The 22,416-nt window shown below is 43.9% G+C and overlaps 1 protein-coding gene across 1 annotated transcript in view; it reads left to right on the top strand.

The window, feature by feature from the left end:
• DHRS7B (dehydrogenase/reductase 7B) overlaps positions 1–22,416 on the top strand; it is a 48,700-nt gene that overhangs the window by 10,335 nt on the left and 15,949 nt on the right. The window contains exons 2-4 of the mRNA XM_018566787.1: positions 16,851–17,032; positions 18,742–18,857; positions 21,755–21,965. Coding sequence (XP_018422289.1) covers positions 16,882–17,032; positions 18,742–18,857; positions 21,755–21,965 — 478 coding nt within the window. The 5' untranslated portion in view covers positions 16,851–16,881. The remainder of the gene's footprint in view (positions 1–16,850; positions 17,033–18,741; positions 18,858–21,754; positions 21,966–22,416) is intronic.

The raw sequence follows: 22,416 nt of genomic DNA, 5'->3' as shown, positions 1-22,416 counted from the left end.
CTATGGGGTGGGGGTGGTGGGAGTGTTTAAAATTTAATAAAAATGAATGTAACCTAAAAGAAAAATTAAAAAATGCAAAACCATTTTTAAGTCCCACGTGCACACACATAAACACGCGTCGGTGCGAAAACGACAATTTCGCTACACATGTTACATATCGCAGCGAATGTTGGAGTGAGAGCAATAATTCTAGGGCCATCAATCACTGTTGGCACTAAGCTGTTGAGCGGTAAAAGCGGTAAAATGTTCCTTTTTATAGGAAATTTTGGTTATTGACTTATTTTGCTGCTTCACGGGCGAACGCAATTTAAGGCTTGACCTGTTTGGTATCTATTTACCCGGCGTGACCCCGTCTTTCATATTTTACCAAAAAATTGGTTATTGTATTATGTTTCTGTGCACTAAATTTTTATTTAGTTTTATTTTTTCCTAAAAATACTGGTTTGATAAACATTTGCACAAAAACCGTGCGACGTAAAAAATTGCAACTAGCATTTTTTTTATTCTACAGGGCATCTGCTTTCAGAACATGTATCATTGTTTGGGGGTCTGCAGCTGTTTCTAGCCAAAAATTTATATTTTATCATGTGTGCGCAAATAGTAAGAAAATGCCATTTGATGGCAAGTGGTTAACATCCTGATAGACCATCGATTTCGCTCACACTGTGAAGCCATTCTGAGGGGCATGCATAAGAATCGCCGCAAGGAAAGGCATCGCAGCACATTTCGTCAGGCTTTTTGAACGATGGAACTCTTCCTGCTACACCAGAGATATCCTGGATCCGCAAGTAGAGGTAGCTCAAGCCTTTCTAGTTTAATTAAGGGAAGTATTAAGAATATTATATATTTTTTACGCATGGTCATGTCCAGACTCTGTCCACAAATGTAACTTTAACCTTTTCATTTGCTGCATGGCAATGCGGAGTATGTGCATTGGGATGCCATTCAGAATGAGTTACAGCACACCTAGCATGCGGTACATTGCACTCTGTGATAACGCATGCTAAATGCATGGATACTGTGGCTTTAGCGCAACACTCTGGTGTGAATGGGCCTTTAAAAAAATAACTTTTAGGTAAGTGTTCTTAACCCTTGCAGTGGGGCCACACCTGCACTGCAAGGGTTAAGTGCTCCTTTTTGTCTAGGAGCTAAAATACTCGTCCAAACTGCCGAGACGGCTGCCTGCTCCTCCGCTGCAGCATACTGAGGACTCACCGGTGGTCGGCCATTTGTTTTTGCATGCAGGTCCTGGGTCTCATGGTGGCCTCCTTCGAGGCGGTGTCCTTTGCACAACACCATACCAGGACCCTGCAGAGGAACATCCTGGTACAGTGGGACAAGTCCCCCCCCTGTCCTTGGACAGGGAGATTCAAGTTTCTCAGGAGGCGAGGGTCTCCCTGCGGTTGTGACTTCAATCTCCGGCCTTGGTGCGGGGGAAGTCTTTCCTTCCTGTGCACTGGATGGTAGTCACCACGGACGCCAGCCTTTGGGGCTGGGGCGGAGTCCTGGGCTCCTTGACCGTGCAGGGTCGTTGGTTGCCGGAGGAGTCCCGTCTGTCGATTTTTAAATGTGTTGGGATTTCGGGCGATTCGCCTTTCTCTCCTTCATTGGTCGACCCGGCTCCAGGATATGGCGGTTCGGGTCCAGTCAGACAACGCCACCGCGGTGGCGTACATCAACAACCAGGGCGGCACAAAAAGCGTGGCCGCAGTTCGAGAGGTGTTCGTGATTCTCTCCTGGGTGGAAAATTGGGTTCTGGCTCTCTCGGCGGTCTACATCCCCGGGGGTGGAAAATTGGCAGGCCGATTACCACAGTCGGTGGCCCCGGGAGGGTGGTCTCTGCACCCGGAGGTTTTTCAGCAGCTGGGGAACGCCGGAGGTTGATCTTCTGGTGTCTCGGTTCAACGGGAAGGTGGACAGGTTTGTGGCCCGGGCTCTGGATCCCTGGGCTGAGGCGGTGGATGCCCTGGTGGCTCCTTGGGGTCATTACGGTCTAATTTTATGCCTTTTCCCCCTCTATCTGTTGCCTTGGCTTCTGTGTCGGGTCGCGACCGAGGTCGTCCTCGAGGCCCCGGACTGGCCTCGGGAGGGCGTGGTACGCGGACGTGGTTCAGCTGGTGGTGGACGCACCGTGGCGGCTGCCTCTGTGTCCCGATCTTCTATCCCAGGGACCTGTGTTCCATCCTTCCTGAAGGACCGGGGGTTGTCCGCTGCGGTCATTTCCACGATGCTTAGGGCGCGCAAAATGGTCTCTCGTAAGATCTACCATCGCACGTGGAGGGCCTAATTTGCCTGGTGTGAGGCTGGGGCTCTGTCCCCGCGCTTGTTTTCCGTCGGCAGAATTGCAGCGTGGGGTGGCTCAAGGGCTGGCTTTGAGTACTGTGAAGGGCCAAATATCTGCTTTTGGCTGTGCTTTTCCAGTGGCCTTTAACGTCTAACGCTCTGGTTCGCACTTTTGTCCAGGGGGTGACGCGCATTGCTCCCCCCTGTACGCTGCCTTTGGCTCCATGGCATCTGAATCTGGTGCTTTTGGTGTTGCAGGAATCTCCATTTGAGCCTCTTCAGGACATTCCACTTATGCCCTTGTCGCAAAAGGTGGCCTTTTTGGTGGCCACCACTTCCGTGCGGCGGGTGTCTGAATTGGCTGCCTTGTTCTCCGTCCTTGGCTGGCCTTCCTGCCTAAGGTTGTGTCGGCATTCCATCTGAATGAGGACATTGTCTTACCTTCCCTGTGCCCGAAGCCGGTTCATAGGAAGGGACGTGCACTCCACTGTTTGGATGTGGTTCGCACTCTTCGTGTTTATTTGGAAGGTACAGCTTTTCGTGAGACGGAATCCTTGTTCGTGCTCACGGAGGGCTGTCGTAAGGGACGGGCCGCGTCGGCGGCTACAATCTCTTGGTGGATTCGCAATGTTGGAGCTTCCTGGGCCTTTCGCCATGGGGCCTCGGTTTCTCAGGTTTGTAAGGCCGCTACTCAGTCTTCTGTTCCCACCTTTTTGTTTAAGTTTTACAAGGTGGACGAGTTGGCATCGGGCGGTGCTGGTTTGGGGTGCAAAATGTTGCAGGCGGCACTTTGAGGGGTCTTTTGGGTGTTTTGTTTGTTGTTGCCCATCCCTCCAGTGTGTTACTGCTTGGTGACGTCCCTACCATTCAGTGTCCTTCAATGAACGGGAGAGAAAATAGGATTTTTGTACTCACCGTAAAATCCTTTTCTCTCCGTTCATTGAAGGACACAGGTCCTGCCCTCTTTTATGGGATGTGCACTCCTAACTGCTTGTTACTTACTGGAGACTTGTCAGCAAGTGGGGGGTTGGGCCACCAGCAGGGGCTGCCCACCCCTAGGCTGTCTTGTCTTTTGTTATGTGCCTAGCGTCCTACTCCTGCAGGTGGCAATATATACCCTACCATTCAGGATATACGATCTGTTGCCCTGTGTCCTTCAATGAACGGGAGAGAAAAGGATTTTACTGTAAGTACAAAAATCCTATTTGGGTTTTGTACTGGGGCCCCTCGATTTGCATAGGGTATTTTGTTCCTTTTTAAATCTGTTTAACAGAGAATACTGAACACTGGGGCTCTGATCATCTCTAATTCTTTATTCAATGCAGCTGGTGAGGACAGTCACGTGCGAGTTGCTGGGTTCCTAGACTTTAGTGCATCTCTGACCAAAAATTCTGGGAGAATGTACTCTCACTACGACAGATTTAGACCCGGGGGGTGTACTTCAGATTCAGTGAGACCTTCATACACTGGAATAAAAACCTGACAGTGGTTCTAACCTTTCCCAACTCTGATCAAAACTAAACCAAGTTTTGGATGGGCATACACAAATGCATGGCAAATAACCAGATATTCACAAGTTAGTTTGTTGCATGATGCTGGAACTGACAAGTTATACATGCATAGAAATGGTAGTACTTTAACCTGGAGGTCTACATCCACAGTTCACATAAATGTACAAATTAGGACCTAGAGGTTGGTCTAGTCTGACTGTGCCGGATAGACCTACCTCTGCACAACATTTCCTGGATAATCAACTTTTTTTTTTTCTCAAACTAATTGATAACAGTGTGGGTGGTTTACTTTCTCAGTCGCTGTCAAATATTTTTGACCACTTGCTGTCCGGAGCAATTTCTTACTATTTGCGCACACCCGATAAAATATACATTTTTGGCTAGAAAACAGCTTCAAGCACCCAAACATTGATATATGTTCTGAAAGCATCCGGGTAAATGGATACCAAACATGTCAAGCCTTAAAATTGTGTTCGCCTGTGAAGCTGCAAAAAACGTCAATACCCAAAACTTCCCATAGGGCAGGGCTCAAAATTTCAAGTCCTGAGTTACTAGCCAGGCCTTAAAAGTTACTCGCCCCCCCCAGTTGCCCTGCCTAACCCCTACCCTGCCCCGGCCTTAACTCTGCCAGGTCAGCGGTGTGATGCAGAGTACAGAGGCCAGCAGTGTGACGCGGAGTACAGTGTGATGCATATCAGTAACAACGCACAGTGCAGAGGCCAGCGGTGAGACGCACATTACAGAAGTCAGTAATGTAATGCAGAGGTCAGGGATGCAGACGCAGAAAAACAGGGATTTGCAGTGTGCATGTACAGAGGTCAGTAATGTAACGCAGAGGTCAGCGGTGTAAGAAAGAACAGGGCCTTACAGTTCACATAGCTGATCGTATTCCTCTTGTTGGGGGGAACGGTAGGGGTACAGATATATTTATCATCCCATGTACAGAGATTAAACTCTCTTTTCGGATCCCGCGCTGCATAAATTTCTGGCCGGCCAATAGTAACGCTGCAGGCTTCCTCCCGGACTATGGCACCTGAGGTGGGTGGAGGAAGCTGCAGGTGGCCGAAGAGAAAGGAAGACAGCCGAACAGATACATCTCCTCGGCCACTGCAGCTATGCTTATTGCTCATCAGTTTAGTGTTAACAGTGATTGATGGCCTTAGAATTGTCAAACGACGATTGCCTTACACATGACAAATATTTTCCACCCAATATTCATGGCTAACTAAACTGATGACCAATGCTTTTATTTTAAATAAACATTTGGCTATTATATTGGAGTTTTACAATTCATATTTTAAATCCATTAATCTAATATAATGCATACAATTCTTTAAAAAAAAAAGTGGGGAAAAACAATTTTTTGCTTTCGGCCTGACAAATTCTGTTGCAGGATGTGTATTGTGGTGCCGTTGATTTAAATGGCACCCCAAACGCGCCTCCCACCCAGTCCTGCAATGCCATGCGATTGCAAGAAATGTGGATGCAGTTTTATTCTAAAGTAAATGCTAGTAACGCTCCATTTGTGCATTTCTTTTTAAATAAAATGTTTTTTTTTATTTAGCCGATTTTTTATTTTTTATTTTTATTTTTTATTTTTTTAAATTTAAAAAATAAATAAATAATCGGCCAACTAAATGATTATGAAAATTGTTAGTTGCAGTCCTTGTCCGGGGATGATCATCGGTGGCCATCCAAACAGTAGTCACGAACAGCTGCGGCTGCCATTGGCCTGTCATTGCCTTGTACAGTATAGGGTGAGTGGCAGCTGCTCTATGCATACAGCTGTGATTGCAGCTGCATGAAGCCACTGATTCTTGCCACTGCAATTTGCAGTGTAGCTCCAATCACAAATGTGGATGGGGCTTCAAAGAACGTAATACTATTTAGAGTATTTTAAAAAATGTAACTGGAATTGTGTTAGTGCACTGTACTCTTAAACTGTTTTAACAATAAAACATTAAAGAATAATTAAAGAGAAGAACAAAAATGTATTCTAGTGCAGCTTACCAGTCCTTGTATGTGGTGGCTGCATTATTTTAATTTTTCCGTAAATGATCAGCAAGCCTGAAAAAGGAAACTAATGCAGCGAACACATTTTAGGACTGGCACATTTTTAGTTGTAGGTATGCTTTTAAATATTGGAAAGAACAAGATTAGAAACTGCCCACTGTGGACAACCTTGCAATGTTGGTTTAACCCTTTTATTGTCAAGGCCTTTTTTTGTGTTTTTGCACACATGTTAAAATCCACATTTAAGGCCTGAAAATTACTTGGTGACATCTTTGTCTGTTCCTTGCTTAAAGTGACATTAAAGTCAAAAATATTTTTCCCTCCCCCCAATGTTAACTAAAGCACTTACCGTATTTTCCGGCGTATAAGACTTTTTATACTTAAACATCCCCCGAAAATCGAGGGTCGTCTTATACGTGGGGTATACAATGTGAACCTTTAGTTCGTTTGGGCCAAGCTGGCCCAAAGCTAGCGTCCCTAATCTGTCTGCCCTTTGGATGTGTGGTAATACTGCATGTACGGTAGTTTTGAGTACATACAGTATACCGCGCTGAGGCAATCACAGCGAGCGATGTATTCTATTAATGAATACAAAGCCTGCTCTGATTGGCAGAGGTTGTGTACATCGCTCGCTGTGATTGGCTCAGCGCGGTATACCGGTATACTTATGTAGCCGAAGCTACCGTACTGACAGATTAGTGGGTGTATTTAAACAAAATGGCTGGTAGACAAGACCCCATGTCTCCAGCAAGAAGAAGGAAATATGAAGCCTCGGAAGGGGGGTAGTCTTATACGACGAGTATATCCCAAAACCTATGTTTTAACTGGAAAATTAGGGGATCGTCTTATACACCCAGTTGCCTTATACGCCGGCAAATATGGTACCTTTTTTAAATGATGTTTCTTAATCCGATCTTTCCTGTCATTTATATCTGTCCTTCCAGTGCTGCTGCGGGTCTCAGATCCAGCGCTGACTCCTCTGCCCTTGCTGGCACTTCCTGTCCCACGGTGTCTGCATGTGGGTGCACGTGTCCATATACTTGCCTTGTGTCTCTCCTCGCTGAAAATGTGAACTGCATGTGCCCGCCCCAAGATGCTTTGTGAAAATTCTCGGACGGGAGCGCGCGGCGAAGACATAGGTAAGTTTTAAGCGTGGTGTATTTTTTACACTATTTGCATATATCTACTGCTTGCGAGCAGTAGATATATGCAAAAACACCGGAGGGTTTAATAACCCTTTAAAACCCCCAAACAGTATATATTTTCTAAAAGCGAAGACCCTGTAGAATAAAATACAGTAGTGGCAGTTGCCATTGTTTACATTGCACGATATTAGCGCAACTCTATTAAACCAAAACATTTAGTAAAAAATTAACTTCAGTTAATTTTAGTGCCCAAAAATACTTGTAAATCACTAGTATGCTATCACATAGGAGGCTTGTAGCTCTTGCAAAATTTTAAAAAAAACCTACAAATTTTAAAGCCCCTGGCGAGCATGGCATATTACCTTAAACATATGTGGGCATGTTGGGTATCTATTTACTCGTAAAAATGCATACAACCATTTTTTTGTAAAATCTAAAATATTACGAGTAAATGGATACCCAACATGCCCAGAAAGAAGTACCTGATTTTTCTCGGATATCTCATTGTTTCTCTGAAGGTTTTCTTCACAATGGACAAGATTTCAGGTACTCTAGGTATCGTCCAGAGGACCTTGTTAGCAGATTCCCTGTCTCTGAGAGTGTTCTAGGAATCATGACCTCCTCCATCCCTACTTTGACTTGGGCTCAGTTGCACTCGAGGCCCCTCCCAGAGGTTTCTTGTATCTCAGTGGGATTGCCAGAAGTCATTAGACCAGAGAGTTCAGCTGTCATTGAGGATTCGAGAATCTCTTCTCTGGTGGCTGGACTCTCAAAGGCTTGTGGAGGGTAGATCTTGGAGTCAACTTTCCCCGGTCAAGATCGCTACTGATGCCAATTCCTGGGGGTTTGGGAGCTCATTCACAAGAAATGCAGGCTCAGGGATTTTGGTCCCAGAATTTGCTGGGATGTTCCTCCCAATTTTAAGGGAACTGACAGTGGTTAAAAGAGGCTTTGTTGGTTTTTCAGCAGAGCCTCAAGTTCTGGCCCTCTCAGACAATGCTACAACTGTGGCGTACTTGAACCACCAGGGAGGTACTAAATCGTACTAACTGCTGGAGGTAGCGGAGAAGATACTTTTGGCAGAAGCAAATATCCTCTCCATTTCAGCAGTCTATATAAGGGGGTGGACAATATGGTAGCTGACTACTTAAGTCGCAAGCTACTTCATCAGAAATTAATGGGAGCTTCACCCAGAACTTTGGTGAAGTGATCTCCAGATGGGGGATTCCAGAGGTAGATTTCTTTGCAACAAGATCAAACGGAAAGGTGGACGGCTTCCTTTCTCTCTAGATGGAGGAAGGCTTTTTCCTGTAGATGGAAGAGCCAGTCATCTCCAGGTTGCTATCCTGGAAGATTCTCAAACTGTCAGGGATCTGAACACCTCCAGGTGGCGCTGGAGCAGATCTGGCAGTTCCAGTGCTCCCCTGCAGGTGCCTCCAGGCAGCCAGTGGCTGTCGGACCTGAGCGCCTTCAGGTGGCACTGTGACTCTGGAACCAGGTTCTGCACTTCCAGGGCTCACCTGCAGGTGTCAGCAATTGGGCACCACCTGGTGCTGATCTGGGAGGGTATTTAGTCCCTCCCTGCAGTGAGCCAGGCGCCACAGTATTATCGCCATTACCTGCATCCTGTTTGGAGATTATTTTATTTTTTTACAACTTTCGCAACTTTTTCCTTTTTTATATAGTAAAGAAAAATAAAAACTCCTCCAGTGGTGATTAATATCAGAAAGAAACTCTTATCGGTCTCCCCCAAAATTAACGCAGCTGGGCGGATCCCGTCATCTACGTCGGGATCCGGTGCGGCGTCTAGTATACCGCGAGCTGTAGCTCGCGGTATACTGAGCTTAGGGTAACGGGAGGACGCTAGTTTGTGTCCTCCCGTTACCCTAAGGAGAACTAAAAACACTGACCCCCATAGTTCTCCTTTTAAGTACTACAGCGCTGAAAAATGGCCTGGACAGGAAGGAGTTTAACACCCTGGCGTTAAACTGGTTTAAACAACTCATAGCTGTGTGTTTTAAACAAAACTGGATACAGGTTTGCTCTATGGTACAAAAAATAATGTACATGCTAATATCTGCAGTGAATTTTGATATGCATTACAAGCATATCTGATGCTATCCCAGTTAGACTGACTTCAAGGACTTGGCTTTCTATGCTTCTATTCTTGTACTGTCACATGAACCAGCTTTGCCTGTGACATTATGAGAAGCTAACAGAAGCTAACAAGGAGGCTGTTATCGCGGCTGAGAAGTGGGTACCTCTGACTGTAAGTCAGTATGTGTTAGCTTTCACAATTGATTTTGTTTTTTATTATTTATCGGCTCTCCCACACTGCGTTTTTAAACTTGTTTTGTCCTTTTTACACAGCCTCCAATGATCCATTTTTAGATTGGTGGGGGGGGGTTTATCTCGCTTGGATCCAAATCTGTCTTTCTGACCTTGCCAGGTCAAATCTGTTTAAATTCAACAATTTTTACTACCAAAAAATGTTCATAGGTTTTAATTGTGTTTGTAACTGACTGTCACATTATTACAGGCAGTCCCCGGGTTACATACAAGATAGGGACTTTAGGTTTGTACTTAAGTTGCATACAAAAATTCAAGTCGGAACAGGTACATTTTTTTTTAAGTGTAACTCCAGCCAAAACTATTTTTAGTTTTGGATAGCATAGGGAAGGGTCACAGTTCTTTTGCTGTCTGTTCCTGTTGTTCAGAAGATTATAATATAATTAAAAAAATGTTTTTATTTAAAATGACAGTTTTTTTTTTTGTATTTTAATGCTGGGAGCCATAGCCAGCCTGTTATTGGCTATTTCAAATTGCAATAGCAGGCTGGCTATTGCATCTGCCCACTGCCTTCTGTCAATCAGCAGAGGAGGGGCCTGAAGCAGAAAGTTCTCTTTATCAAGTCCCCCCATACTGATTGACAGTGGGCGGGTGCATTTTACAATATCCAATAGCAGGCTGTGTATGGCTCCCAGCTTGCAATGAAGAGTAGGCAGAGGAGCCGCGGCCGGACCAGGAGACCGGAGGATCGCCCGGACCGGGGAAGTCGACGGAACGGCTGAAGAGGAAGCCGGCACATCAGCGGAGGTACGTGGGGCATCAGCGGTATGCAGCGGTCTGTGTCCCCACTGCCTATGCCAACACAGGCGTGGGGATTTGAAAGGACACAGGCCGCTGCAGCCACAGTTCTCCTAAATGTACCGACGGGGTCCACAGTTAGAACTGTGGACCCCGTTCGTAAGTACGGATTGTCCGTAAGTCGGACGTCCGTAACCCGGGGACTGCCTGTATACTGTTGTCATAAAGGGAAACGCAGATATTGTTTTACAGAAACAATAGTGTACAGTCTTTGTTGTACCCAGGGGTGTGGAATTCCTATCGCCTGACGCCCGGGACATGCAGTTTCGGGCGCCGGGCAAGTAGTTTTAAAGTACATTCAGCCCGGCTCCGGACAAGCAGAGCTGAATGTACATTGTGGAGCCGCCGCCGCTCGTTTAATACAATCTCGTTGCTGATTGGCCAGGAAGCCGGCTTTCCAGCCAATCAGCATTGAGCCAGTTTCAATCAGGTTATTACTCGCCATCCGGCTTCCTGATTGACCGGGAAGGAGGTTTCCCGGCCAATCGCAATCAAGCAGGCCAAACAACATGGAGCCGGCTTCCGTGGCAATCAGGAACCTGGGCGGGATGTCATTACCTGCTGCCCGGTTTCCTGATTACCAGAGAAGCCTGCTCCATGCCAGCGGAAGCACCGGTATTAGTATTCAGTGTTGGCGAAATCCGAAAGCAAAAAATTGGTACTCGTACTCGATACCGAAAAACCGGTATTGGTGCATCCTTAGTTTTGATTAAAACTATTTTTTGTATTGGGACAAGTAGATTGTCGTGATGGACAAGTAGATTTGGCCCCCACTTTAGCCCTTCGACAAGTAGTTTTTTTAAAAATTTCCACACCCCTGGTACCCTTTCTTTCTTGCTGAAAATAAACGTGTGTGTTGCATATGTTTACACAGAAGCTGACATTGCCCCCTTGGGCAGAAATTACTTCTTGTAGGTGTTTTTCATAACTGTCCACCTGTTTCTGGCATTGACTTTGCAAGAGTTTTGTGAGTTTCCTTACATGAACTTCTTCTCATTTCAAATCCCTCCACAATATTTCAGTGAGATTCAAATTGGGGCTTTTAACGATGACAGGACAGTTTATAACCCCTTTTGAAAAATGCCACTCCTTGGTAGTTTTTCTAGCATGCTTCAGATTATGTTGAAGGATCAATTCCTTGTTCAACTTCAGCTTTCAGATGGCCTCTCCTTAAGCACACTTTTGGTGCAGAATTCATAGTTGACTCGACTGCAAGCTGCTCAGACCCTGAATCGGCAGAGTAAGCCAGACCAAAACATTTCCACCACCATTTTTCACAGTTGATAAAAGGGTTTTCTCCTGAAATACTGTCGTTGGTGTGCACTAAACAAGTCTACTCTTAAGGCCAAACAGCTCAATCTTTACTTTATCAGCCCACAACAGATTATACCAGAAGGCCTGGTCTTTGCCTGTATACTATGTACAATGACAACTGTAGTCTTGGCCATATTCTTTTAGCACAGCAAATGCTTTTTATCCCATGTACCTCCCATGCAAGTTAAATTGGTACAGTCTCTTTATGACTTCGGCTAACTAATCGATTTTGAAAATAATCGTTAGCTGCAGCTCTAGACTTTCTAATTGTAGATGCATGCACTTTGACACCATCTGTTACAAGAGTTACCTGCAGATTCTCAGTGACATTTGGGTTTCTTGGAGACCTGTAGCATAACACAATGCAAGTTGAATTAGCTAGGCCTACCAGTCTTTGACAGATTAGCCGTCATTTCCAATCTTCGTCACTTGTTTTTTTTCCCTTACAGTGAAATTTTTTTTTTTTTTCAGCTACATTCTATAGGCGTGGCTTTGGTGCCGTTGACTTTAATGCACCACTTCGCCCCCTACTGCCCCTGAATGTAGGAAGTCACCCAGGATGCACTACAGTGTGTTCCACCAGCTGGCCGCTCTGGAACACACTGTTTATGGTGTGAACAAGCCCTATGACTTTGCCCCCTCCAGATTGGAGTAGAGCACTCTCTTTTTGTTGTGCCATATTTACTTGCCAAGGCCCTAATGACAGCTTAGCATGACATAACTGTTAAAATAGCAACAATGGCAGCCATCCTGAGCAGTTTAAAACTATCAAAAACAGAAAGGTGCCCATGGTCGGGGCAATGTATAAAACCGTATAGATGGGGGTCCAAGCACTCTCTCAAGCTAGCTAGCACAGAAATGTAACTTTTTGTAACTACAGAAAACTCCCCGTTATCTGGCATCCACGGGGATTGGTAGATTCCAGATAAATGTAGTTTCTGGTTGCTTGAGTTACTATTAAAAATAGGTCTAATGCCATACCCCATGCTAAACCATATCATAACATAAACTCTGTATGGAATTCATATTACTATTGAAATGCAATATTCTAAAGCAAATTAAGACAAATGGACAAGCAATCATTTCCAAGATAATACATGCCGCAGATCAGCAAAACTGTGAGCACACAGGGTATTTTTTTTTTTTTTCTGGTTAGATGAGAGGTCTGATTAGTTGAATACCGGATAACTGAGATTTTACTATAGATGGATATCTGGCTAGGTGAAGGGGCATGCAGCTTTCCTTTTGCATGAGCTGGCACGGCAATAGAAGTCCTTCTTCTCTACATCTCTTGCACAGTTTTGATGCATACATTGGTAGATAAGCACCTGTAAGCATTGGTATGACTATTATTTGTGCATACCTTGTGTATTGGTACTGTCTCCGAAATAACCAATTTACTGCTTAATAAATGCATCATGGGGGTCATGAGGTAGTTGTGTATCTTTGTATTAGTACATACCTTTTGTGTATTGCTATACTGTCTCAAATAGCCAATTTACTGCTTTAGTGAAAACATGATGGGGTCATGAGGTAGTTGTGTATCTTTGTATTAGTGCATACCTTTTGTGTATTGGTATTACTTTCTCCAAAATCAATTTACTGCTTTAGTTGGAAGCATCATTGGTTCACTGGGTAGTCATGAATCTCTGTATTAGTGCATACCTTGTGTATTGGTATTACTATACTGTCTCTGAAATAACCGCTTTACTGCTTTTAGTTGGAAGCATTATTGGTTCATGAGGTAGTTAGGAATCCCATCTATGTTTAAACTCTATGCACTTGTGCGAGACGTATGATTTACTATTTTAGTGATGCATTATTGGTTATGATGTAGTCAGGAATCTCCGTATTGGTTTGTTTAACTCTATCTACAAGATAACTGATTTACATCTTGGTAAAAGCATGATTAGTTGTGATACAATTACGGAGATTCATAACTATATCGTCTAAATTCATGCCTCTGTATTTCTAAAACTATAATGGCTACAGGATAACTGATTTACTGCTTGAATGAAAGCATTGTTTATGTTGTAGTTCTGAATCTCAGTGTATATATATTTAATCAGAGTTCACTCTCTGTGCATCGTGTAACTATACTATCTACAAGATAACCAATTTACTGCTTTAGTAATAAAAATATTGGTTTATGAATTACAGTATTGAAGTGTTCCCTAAGTTCATACTTTTAGGCAATGGCATGACTTTACAGTCCTTAGTTCTGTGCAGCTCAGTGACGTCCATTGGGTTTGCAACTACAAACTTTTTACAGGCAAGCCTTTTTTGGTGGTTGCCAGTTATATAGCACCAAGCCCATGACGGGTCATGTGGGGTACTTGTGCATGTTTGCAACTGTACCAGGATGGTAATACCCTTGCTTAGCTCCGGTACTTGACTAGGTGGTTAGGTTCAGTGATGGCTTGGGCATTCTATGCATTCTTTGCAGCCTTTTTTTTTTTTTTTTTTTATGACAACCCTTTGCATGTCTCATGTGGGGCTTAAGCATTTTGTTTTTTTGTGTCCTTCTTGGCCTCACAGGGTAGGGCAGGGTTATTCTTGCATGACCTTCCCGCTTTATCAGGCATCCATGTTATAACCGTAAACTTTCAGTAACTTATTGCAGCAGCTAGTTGCTGCTTGGGCATTCTGCATATCAGATGGTGTCCTTGTATAATTTTGGTGGCATCTATTTTACATCACATTGATATACTGGCGACAGTTTAGGACTTTTAACAGTACTGGTGGCAGTAAAAGGCTGCATCCAAACTTCCCACTTGCACTTTATAGTTTTATATGCAGGGGAAGATCTGACAGCATTATTCTGTGTATATAGTTGGGTTCAAGCCAGTGCACACTATTAGCATGGATAATGTTGGGGGGCAGGGGTTCTTTTATATACACTCGAGTCTGCTGTCGGGTCCCGATGTGCCGCACCTAAATAGTTGTTGGTAGCTTGGGGGTTTGTATCTGTTGCAGGAGGGGTAGATTCTAAGTGGTTAATCATTTTATTCTAACCCACCCATTGAGTATAAGCAAGCTTTTCCTCATCCAGGCTTTAGAAGTTATCTGGTGCTACCTGGAAGTCAGCCACGCTTGGAGGAACTCAAAGAATATTTTTGCCTGTTCAGGGCCTAATAAATGCTGCAAGGCAGCATAACACACCAATGCCTGTTAACTTAAGCTATCCATTGATCTATCATCCTCCAAAGGATTTAAGACACTCTCCAATAGGGCTTTAGTCATCTTAGGCAGAGACAGCTGGGATTTCACCAGAACATATCTGAAGGGAAGACACTGGGTCCACTGCCAATCTCTTGTTTTGTACTGCAGATTGGTCCTCCTCCACTTCTGAGATCAGACTTTTCTTGCTTATCCTCTCCTGTGTTGCCCTGGAAGATGGGAAGAATTGGGAAAATACAAGTTAGGTACCTGATTACTTTTCCAGGAATTTTCCACGGCAGCAGGGATTCCCACCCTGGTGGTTTTAAGGGTGTTCAACATGTTTTTTTTTATTGTTACTATCTGGCGGTTCTTGCGCTTTCAGTTCTTTTTGTAATACTGAGGTGGTTGGGCGGCACCACATGTCGACACCTCCAGGTGGCGCTAAAGCAGTTCCAGTGCTCCCCTGCAGGTGTCTCCAGGCAGCCAGTGGCTGTCAGGGACCTGAGCGCCTTTGGGTGGCACTGTGACTCTGGAACCAGGTCCTGCACTTCCAGGGCTCACCTGCAGGTGTCAGCAATTAGGCACCACCCGGTGCTGATCTGGGAGGGTATTTAATCCCTCCCTGCAGTGAGCCAGGTGCCACAGTATTGTTGCCATTACCTGCATCATTGTGCCTCCTTGTACCCTGACAATTGGTTCGTGGCTCCCCTCGTGTTGCCTTGCTCCCCTCGTGTTGCCTTGCTCCCCTCGTGTTGCCTTGCTCCCCAGGTTCACTTGCCCTGTTACCGTTTGTGTGATTTTTGTTGTTTTGCGTTTTAGTTGGCTATTAGCTGTTTGTGGTTACTTGTTTTTCGGTGTCTTAAATAAACTGTATGCTCATAAGCATTGTCTGGTGTAGTCACACATTTTGGTCCTTCTGTATAGATACCTGGTATGTAGTGTGGGGACACCTGTGCACGGGTATCCTGACACCGCCCCTTTTATTTTAATTGTGGATCATGTATTTCCTGTTTTGAGGTGGGGTAGATCCTCTCTCCTGTGCTGCCCTGGAAGATTCCTGGAAAAGGTTACCAGGTACCTAACTTGTATTTTCCACCACAATGCACAGTATGGCACTGCATGGTTGGTGTGTTGATGCCACGGTACTGTGCACGGGCGTATTTGCCGCGAGGCAAACAAGGCGTTTGCCTTGGGCGGCACTCTCCAGAGGGGCGGCGAAAATGCTGCAGCCCGGCGGCCTCATGAAGTAACAGGGGAATCGGAGACCAGGAGGAGTCTGCCTAGGGCAGCCCCAAACCAAAATACACCACTGACTGTGCAATCAGTGCCGGCACTAGTCGCTGCAGACTGTCAGCGGTTTCTCCCTACAGGCTGTAATCGGCTGCAGCGATCTGTGAGCCCCCCAGCACCTCCAAATAAAAAGTTAAAGAAACTTAAATTAAACCCCCCGCCCCCCACTAAAATTAGAGTCCACAGCCACTGTGAAAACACGCATTTAAAAAAATGAAAGATGGGATGACGTGACTGGTGGAGCCACGCACAGCCCCACAACTTAAACAAAAAACAGCCTCTGGGGAGAAGAGCCCTGCGATACAGGTGGGGGGGTTGCAATTTGACCTGTTACACCCTAGCAATGTGGTCCAGGCTACTGCAAGGATGTATTGGCAACCAACTAAGGGTGGGGGTGCAAAAATCCACCTTCGCCTGTGTAGGCAAAAATCCTTGCACCGGCCCTGTGTGCAATTAACATGATGCATAGGTGTGAATGAGTCCTAAAGGTACAGAAACACACCAGAAGCCCAAACATCACCTTTGCAAGACAGCTGCAGAATTCCAGTGTTTGTCTGCACTGCATGAAAAAGCAGCAATAGTAGCTGCCCTAAACTGTTTGAAAACTAGCAACATGGCAGAGGTGCAGGGCAATATACTTAACAGCACAAAGGAGTTCCCCAGCTCGCTGATAATCTGCTTTGCCTAGCAGTGTCCAGAGAACTGTTAAAGTATGCTGCTTTGTCCATCCATTACATATACACTTTTTCTTTTCATCTGCCTTATGGATTTCTTATGTGACTTGATAATGATTAGTATGTATTCTTTTTACCAGCGTAATAATGCCAATGTTAATGGCATCTATACAACCCAAAGCATATTCTACACACCCTTATAGAAAGTGTCCTTTTTAAATATTATTCCTTTAAGTTATACCATTTTATCAATTGTAGCCAAAGAAGAATTTTATGTTCTTTTTAACCAAATGTTTTTTTATTTTTAACAGGAAAGGACTTTCTCGCTCAAAGTTCAGGCTGATGGACTTGACATCATGGGTGATCATTCCAGTTCTCATTGGCAGTATTGGTATCTATAGTTTGTTCAAAGTATTACAGAAGCTGCGTAGCAGTGCTTATGTCCAGGATGCTGTGGTTGTTATCACCGGTGCCACCTCTGGCCTTGGCAAAGGTAAACATGTAAATGGGGGTTTTATAGCTTGCTTGAAGCAGTCGTGCAAATCACGCAAACATGGTTTTAATTACTGCAAATGAACCTTGTATTTAGTGCTATGGAAAAGAATATCAGGACACCTTTCAGCGAATAGGTTGAATATTTTGCCAGCTGCCTCACATAAGGTGTCGGCAGCAAACAATGTATTCAAGTAATTTTGTTTAATGGTAAGGCCATTTCCTGACCCTTCATTATTTCTTATGTGCGAAGGGCGATGAGAAAACCTGTATGTTTGTTTATTTATGCTTGCTTTTACAGTGCCAATGCAAAGATCTAGCACCAATAGCTACTTAAAGTAATTTATCCCTCTTGAGAGCCCTTTTGCTGTATGAGAGCATTGGAAGGTTAGCTTCATAGGCTTCCTGAAGAATATTCCAGACAAGCAGTGTCTGCAGGTTTGTGTACATGGGCATATTTTTAACTTAATGGTAATGCAAATGGAAGTTTAGAAACTGGCCAGAAGCACCAGTGAAGGGACACAGCACCATCTAAAAATGACCTTAAAGAGACTGAAGGGGACCAACTGCCGCAGGTATGATGTGTAGGCACCTAGAGGTACCGGCTCATATCTGCAGCCACACTTTCCTCTATTGGCCAGAGTCTGGGGGGTTCTGACGGGCCCAATTCTGAAATATTTGGGTGGTGGTGAAGTTTTTCTGCTAAAAGTCCATTCCTGTTTTTCCCATCACAATGATGGGCAGCCTTACTGGCCAATAGGAATGTGTAAGGTAGGAAGGGGCTATCAGTAAGTGCCCAAGCTTTTCTTGTCAAAACCTCCTGAGATTTGGCCGTGACAGGAAGGTTTGGGAGGCTGCTGCAGGTATGTACAAGGACCTCCTAGGTGTACACCAATTCTACAGCAATTTCTTTTCACAACAGTAGCAGAGTCTCTAAATGCAAACTTTATTGCGCATGAAAGTATGCTGCATGTTCCCATTTGTACAAGCCCAAAAAAGTGAACATCACTACAACTTGATGGCACTGGATTTCCACATTTTCTAAAGTACAGTAAACTCTCCATTATCCGGCATCCACGGGGATTGGTAGATTCTAGATGGATGTAGTTTCTGGTTGCTTGAGAGTTAATATTAAAAACATAGGTCTAACTAATGCTTTTGCAGTAATCAATAGCAAATTTAAGACAAATAGAAGCACTATCATGTCCAGCATAATATATGGCGCGGATAAGCAAAACTGAGTACACAGGATTTTTTTTTTTTTTTTTCTGGTTAGTTGAATATCGGATAACTGAGATTTTACTATAGATATGTAGCTCAGTGGCTAGGTGAAGGTGCACGCATCGTTCCTTTCCATAAGCAATACAAGTTTTGATGCATACATTGGTAGATAAGCACCTGTAAGCATTGGTATGACTATATTTGTGATTTGAATGGGTCACTTGTTTCTCTCGCTTTGGAGAGTTCTCCTTTCACTTCCTGTTGTGTTTACAGAGCAGGAAATGAAGGATAATCTCCCTAATGGCACACGGGTAGTAAAAAAAGAAAAGCAAAACAAAACGGGTTTTAACCAGAAAAAAAAAAAATACTTTCTTGTCCATATTTTTAATTGGAATATTAAACATTTACAATAATTGGAATATAAAACATTTACAATAATATTTGTTGCTGTGTTCTTGTGGAAACTCACATTGTTTTTGTTCTATCCAGAATGTGCAAAAGTATTTTACAAAGCTGGTGCCCAGCTTGTTTTATGTGGACGAAGTGAAGAAAGACTTAAGGACTTAATAAATGAACTGAGTCGAATGCCGAAGGGTACCATCAAAGTAAGTGTGTTTTTGTATGTGTATTACAGTAGTAGCAAGGCTGGCTGAAACGACTGGACATCTCTTTATTCATGCTGGGGCAGCCAGTTCAAATCCTGATTTGAATTGATTTTCGTTGTCTTTCTTTATGTGGTTGAATTATTAAGCATGTTTACATATTTTAAAGAAATCAGTGGTGTGCTTTTCCTCCATCTCACGATGGAGGGAAAGAAATTACATGACCAGACCCCATGTCGATCTATGGGGAATCTGATGTAAACGGACATGTCTGTTTATATCAGATTACTCCTGGTCCGGTGTTCTATCAATGTTTGTGACTACTTTAGAATGTGTGACTGGTGACTTGGTCCTACATTTTAACGTAATCACGCCCACTTTTTTTGGCGGTGGAATATGTGACCTTCGAAAGGTGAAGAATTCCAACGCTTTCTCAGCTGTTCCAGGACAGATCGGCATGGCAGATGGTATGTGCAGGAGAACCGATCTGTCCTGAAACAGCTGATCGGTCCTGAAATGTCACTTCTATCCGACTTTGAGTGTAATCTTACATTCCACAAAGTGACATTTCAGGACCGATCACCTGTTCCAGGGCAGATCGGTTCTCCTGCACATACCATCTGCGATGACGATCAGTGGGCGCGATTACGTTAAAATGTGTGACCACGTGACGGGTCACACCTTCCAACCCAGTCACAATCTTTGATGGAACACCGGCATTATCGGCTCCTGCAAAAAGCAACTCTGATCCATTTGTTTTTCTGCACCTGGCCGGAGCCTGGGGGTTACCGGATGTAAATGGACACCTGTCCGTTTAGATCTGGGTGCCCATAGACTTGCATTGGGCATCCGATCTGGTCTGCCTAAAAAACTTATTTTATTTATACAAACATATAAACATATAAACTTACAATTTATACAAACATAAGAGCACTTATACAGAACCAAAAAAATCAAATCAAACGGGCCTTACGGCCAGGCATTGTCATACATTTGCACTCATCTTCAGGATAATACATACAGAACAGTCGAGCCCGGCCAAACCCCCATACTATTCACTTATATAACAATACTGTCGGGCCTGCATCAGTACTCCCCGTTTTACTAACATAGGATGCACGTGTATGCACTACAAAACAAATCAACTCTACCAAGGATGCTATCCCGCAGCTGGCGCAGATAGTTCCCTGGTTACCCAAGGAGGGCAAAGGAAAAGGAACTAAACTACAAAGAGTAGAAGACTACACATATCACAAAAGACAAGACATTCAGGGAAGGGGAAGACAACACCCAAGTCCCGGTCCACTGGAGCATCCTTCCTGCAGTCGCTACCACCTGTATTTACCCCTGGTTGACCTGGGGAAACTCCGAAGAGTCTCTGAATACGTACCATGCTGCCCAAGTCGCCACAAATTTGTGTTGGGTCTTACGAATTGTTGAGGTCAGGTCCTCCATCTGCCTGATCTCCTCACACTCTTCGCACCCACATCTCCACTGATGGTGGTTGGGTCTGCCTCCATAGTGCCGGGATACATGCCCGCGCCGCATTCAGTAGGTGAGATCAGTAGGGATCGTTTATATGCTTTCCGCGAAAGCGGTGTCAGGTGGAGGAGATACGCTGCAGGAGTAAGCGGAAGGGTCACATCCGTGATCTTCTGAGCAAGGGTGGCAATCTGGGACCAGAAAGTAGCCACCCCCGGGCATTCCAAAAAGATGTGCAGTGAATGGGGCCTAATTCTAATCACCCCATGCGTTGTATTCTGTTTACCTCCTTTTTATTAAGAGTTTACTGTAATACTGCAGAAAGACCTTTTGTCATATAATAATAATAATAATAATAATATCTTTATACCATGTGTTATGTGTATTTTAACTAGTAGTCCTTAAATTTCAAAGTCTTGTCTGCATACTTGTTCTTGGTTACTGAATCAAAAGTATAGAAGTCAGAGAATTGTCATGCCAACCAAGCCCTTGGCATTTGCAGAATAATAGGACTGCAATGGCAGCCCCTATCCAGGTGACAGGTTTCAAATGGGTCATTTAAGTGAGAGGAAATCTCAATGGGGACACAGAGGGCAACAAAAACCTGCCTGAGGTTCTAACCTTTCCCCACTGAATTCAAAACTAAAAAAGCTTTTATCTGGAGTTGGGCTTTAAAGGGAATTTCCAATGGTGTTGCATTTTGTTTCCTTTCTTCCCTCTTCATCACATGTTTTCCTGTCTGTCCTTATCTGCTTTGCTGAAAAAGCATGTTTACAGAGCTCAGTAAGGACCTGTGTTGATTAAGCTCTTGTTTGGGTCAGAACTGCTTCTTTACCCATACAAGTCTATAGCAGCTTAAAGCAGGTTGATGCTTGGCTTAGGAGTAGGTTAAATGCAGGTCAGAAGGAGGTCCAATTCAAGCCAAATGTACATTATGATGATGACCTCTGAATGATCTCAGTGTGTCTTAAACTGATGTGGAATGTAACTGAACGCACATTGCATATGCTCATGGATACAAGCTCAAAGTCCATCAACACAGGCCCTGAATCAAGTTGAAATACATACACCCAAGGGACTGAGCCAAAGGAGGGACCATACTCCTACTCACTCCCCCTCTTTCTTGTTATTTAAAGAGTCTGTGTCAAAAGTTTCACTCAGAAAATAATCCTGTGTCATACGTGCACCCTTTATTAAATGTTAGTAAAGCAAGTATTTTATATCAAGAGTAAAAACGGATATACATCCATAAAAAAAACCTATGAAACTATAGAATCGAGAATGTACCCTAAACCTTTGTAGCTTTCCTTTAGCGATTTTGTGTTCTTCATAAACACGTTGGAAATCAATAATATATGTTGCCTGACAGAAGTCTGTTTTTTACTAAACATTCTAATTGCTGTAATTTTGTACCATAGATGTATAAACCACATATGGTAATATTCGACCTCTCAGATGTAGAGGCTGTAACCAGCGCAGCAAATGAGATTCTTCATGTTGTAGGAAAAGTGGACATCTTAATTAATAATGCAGGAATTAGTTATCGTGGAACAATTCCAGACACAAAAATTAGTGTGGACAGAATGATTATGGATACAAACTATTTTGGACCAGTGGCTTTAACTAAAGGTAAGTAGAGTAGGTTTGAACCCCTAAAAGTATGTATTTTATTGGTATAAATGTATGCAACATTATTGAGCAGTCTTTAAAGTGACCCTAAACTTAGGAGTTAAATCTTAAATGCATTCACGTCAAATTTTTGCATCACTTGATCGTAGATCCTCATATAATATCGTGCTGATACTGTCCTTCTGGAGGGTGGCTACTTTACAACACACAGGGACCATGGCAACTAAAGTAGGCATCCGTAGCACTTCCTGCTTCAGTGCATGTGGCTGCTGCTGTGTGCATGATGCCATCACAATGCTAAGGCCCACACATCTTTTGCTCAGAAGACTTCCTGGGGAGTACATTCAAAGAAGCAGTGATCCCCAGGGCCTGTACCAATATCCGTGAACCCTAGGGCCATTTCACACCATATGCAGTCCGTCTATTTGAATGGCACAGTCAAAATACATCA

This window comes from Nanorana parkeri, unplaced genomic scaffold (genome assembly GCF_000935625.1).
Source record: "Nanorana parkeri isolate BGI_ZX_2015 unplaced genomic scaffold, ASM93562v1 scaffold975, whole genome shotgun sequence".
Lineage (NCBI taxonomy): Eukaryota > Metazoa > Chordata > Amphibia > Anura > Dicroglossidae > Nanorana > Nanorana parkeri.
Note: the sequence above shows the minus strand (reverse complement) of the source record. Positions and strands in the feature narration are given on the sequence as shown.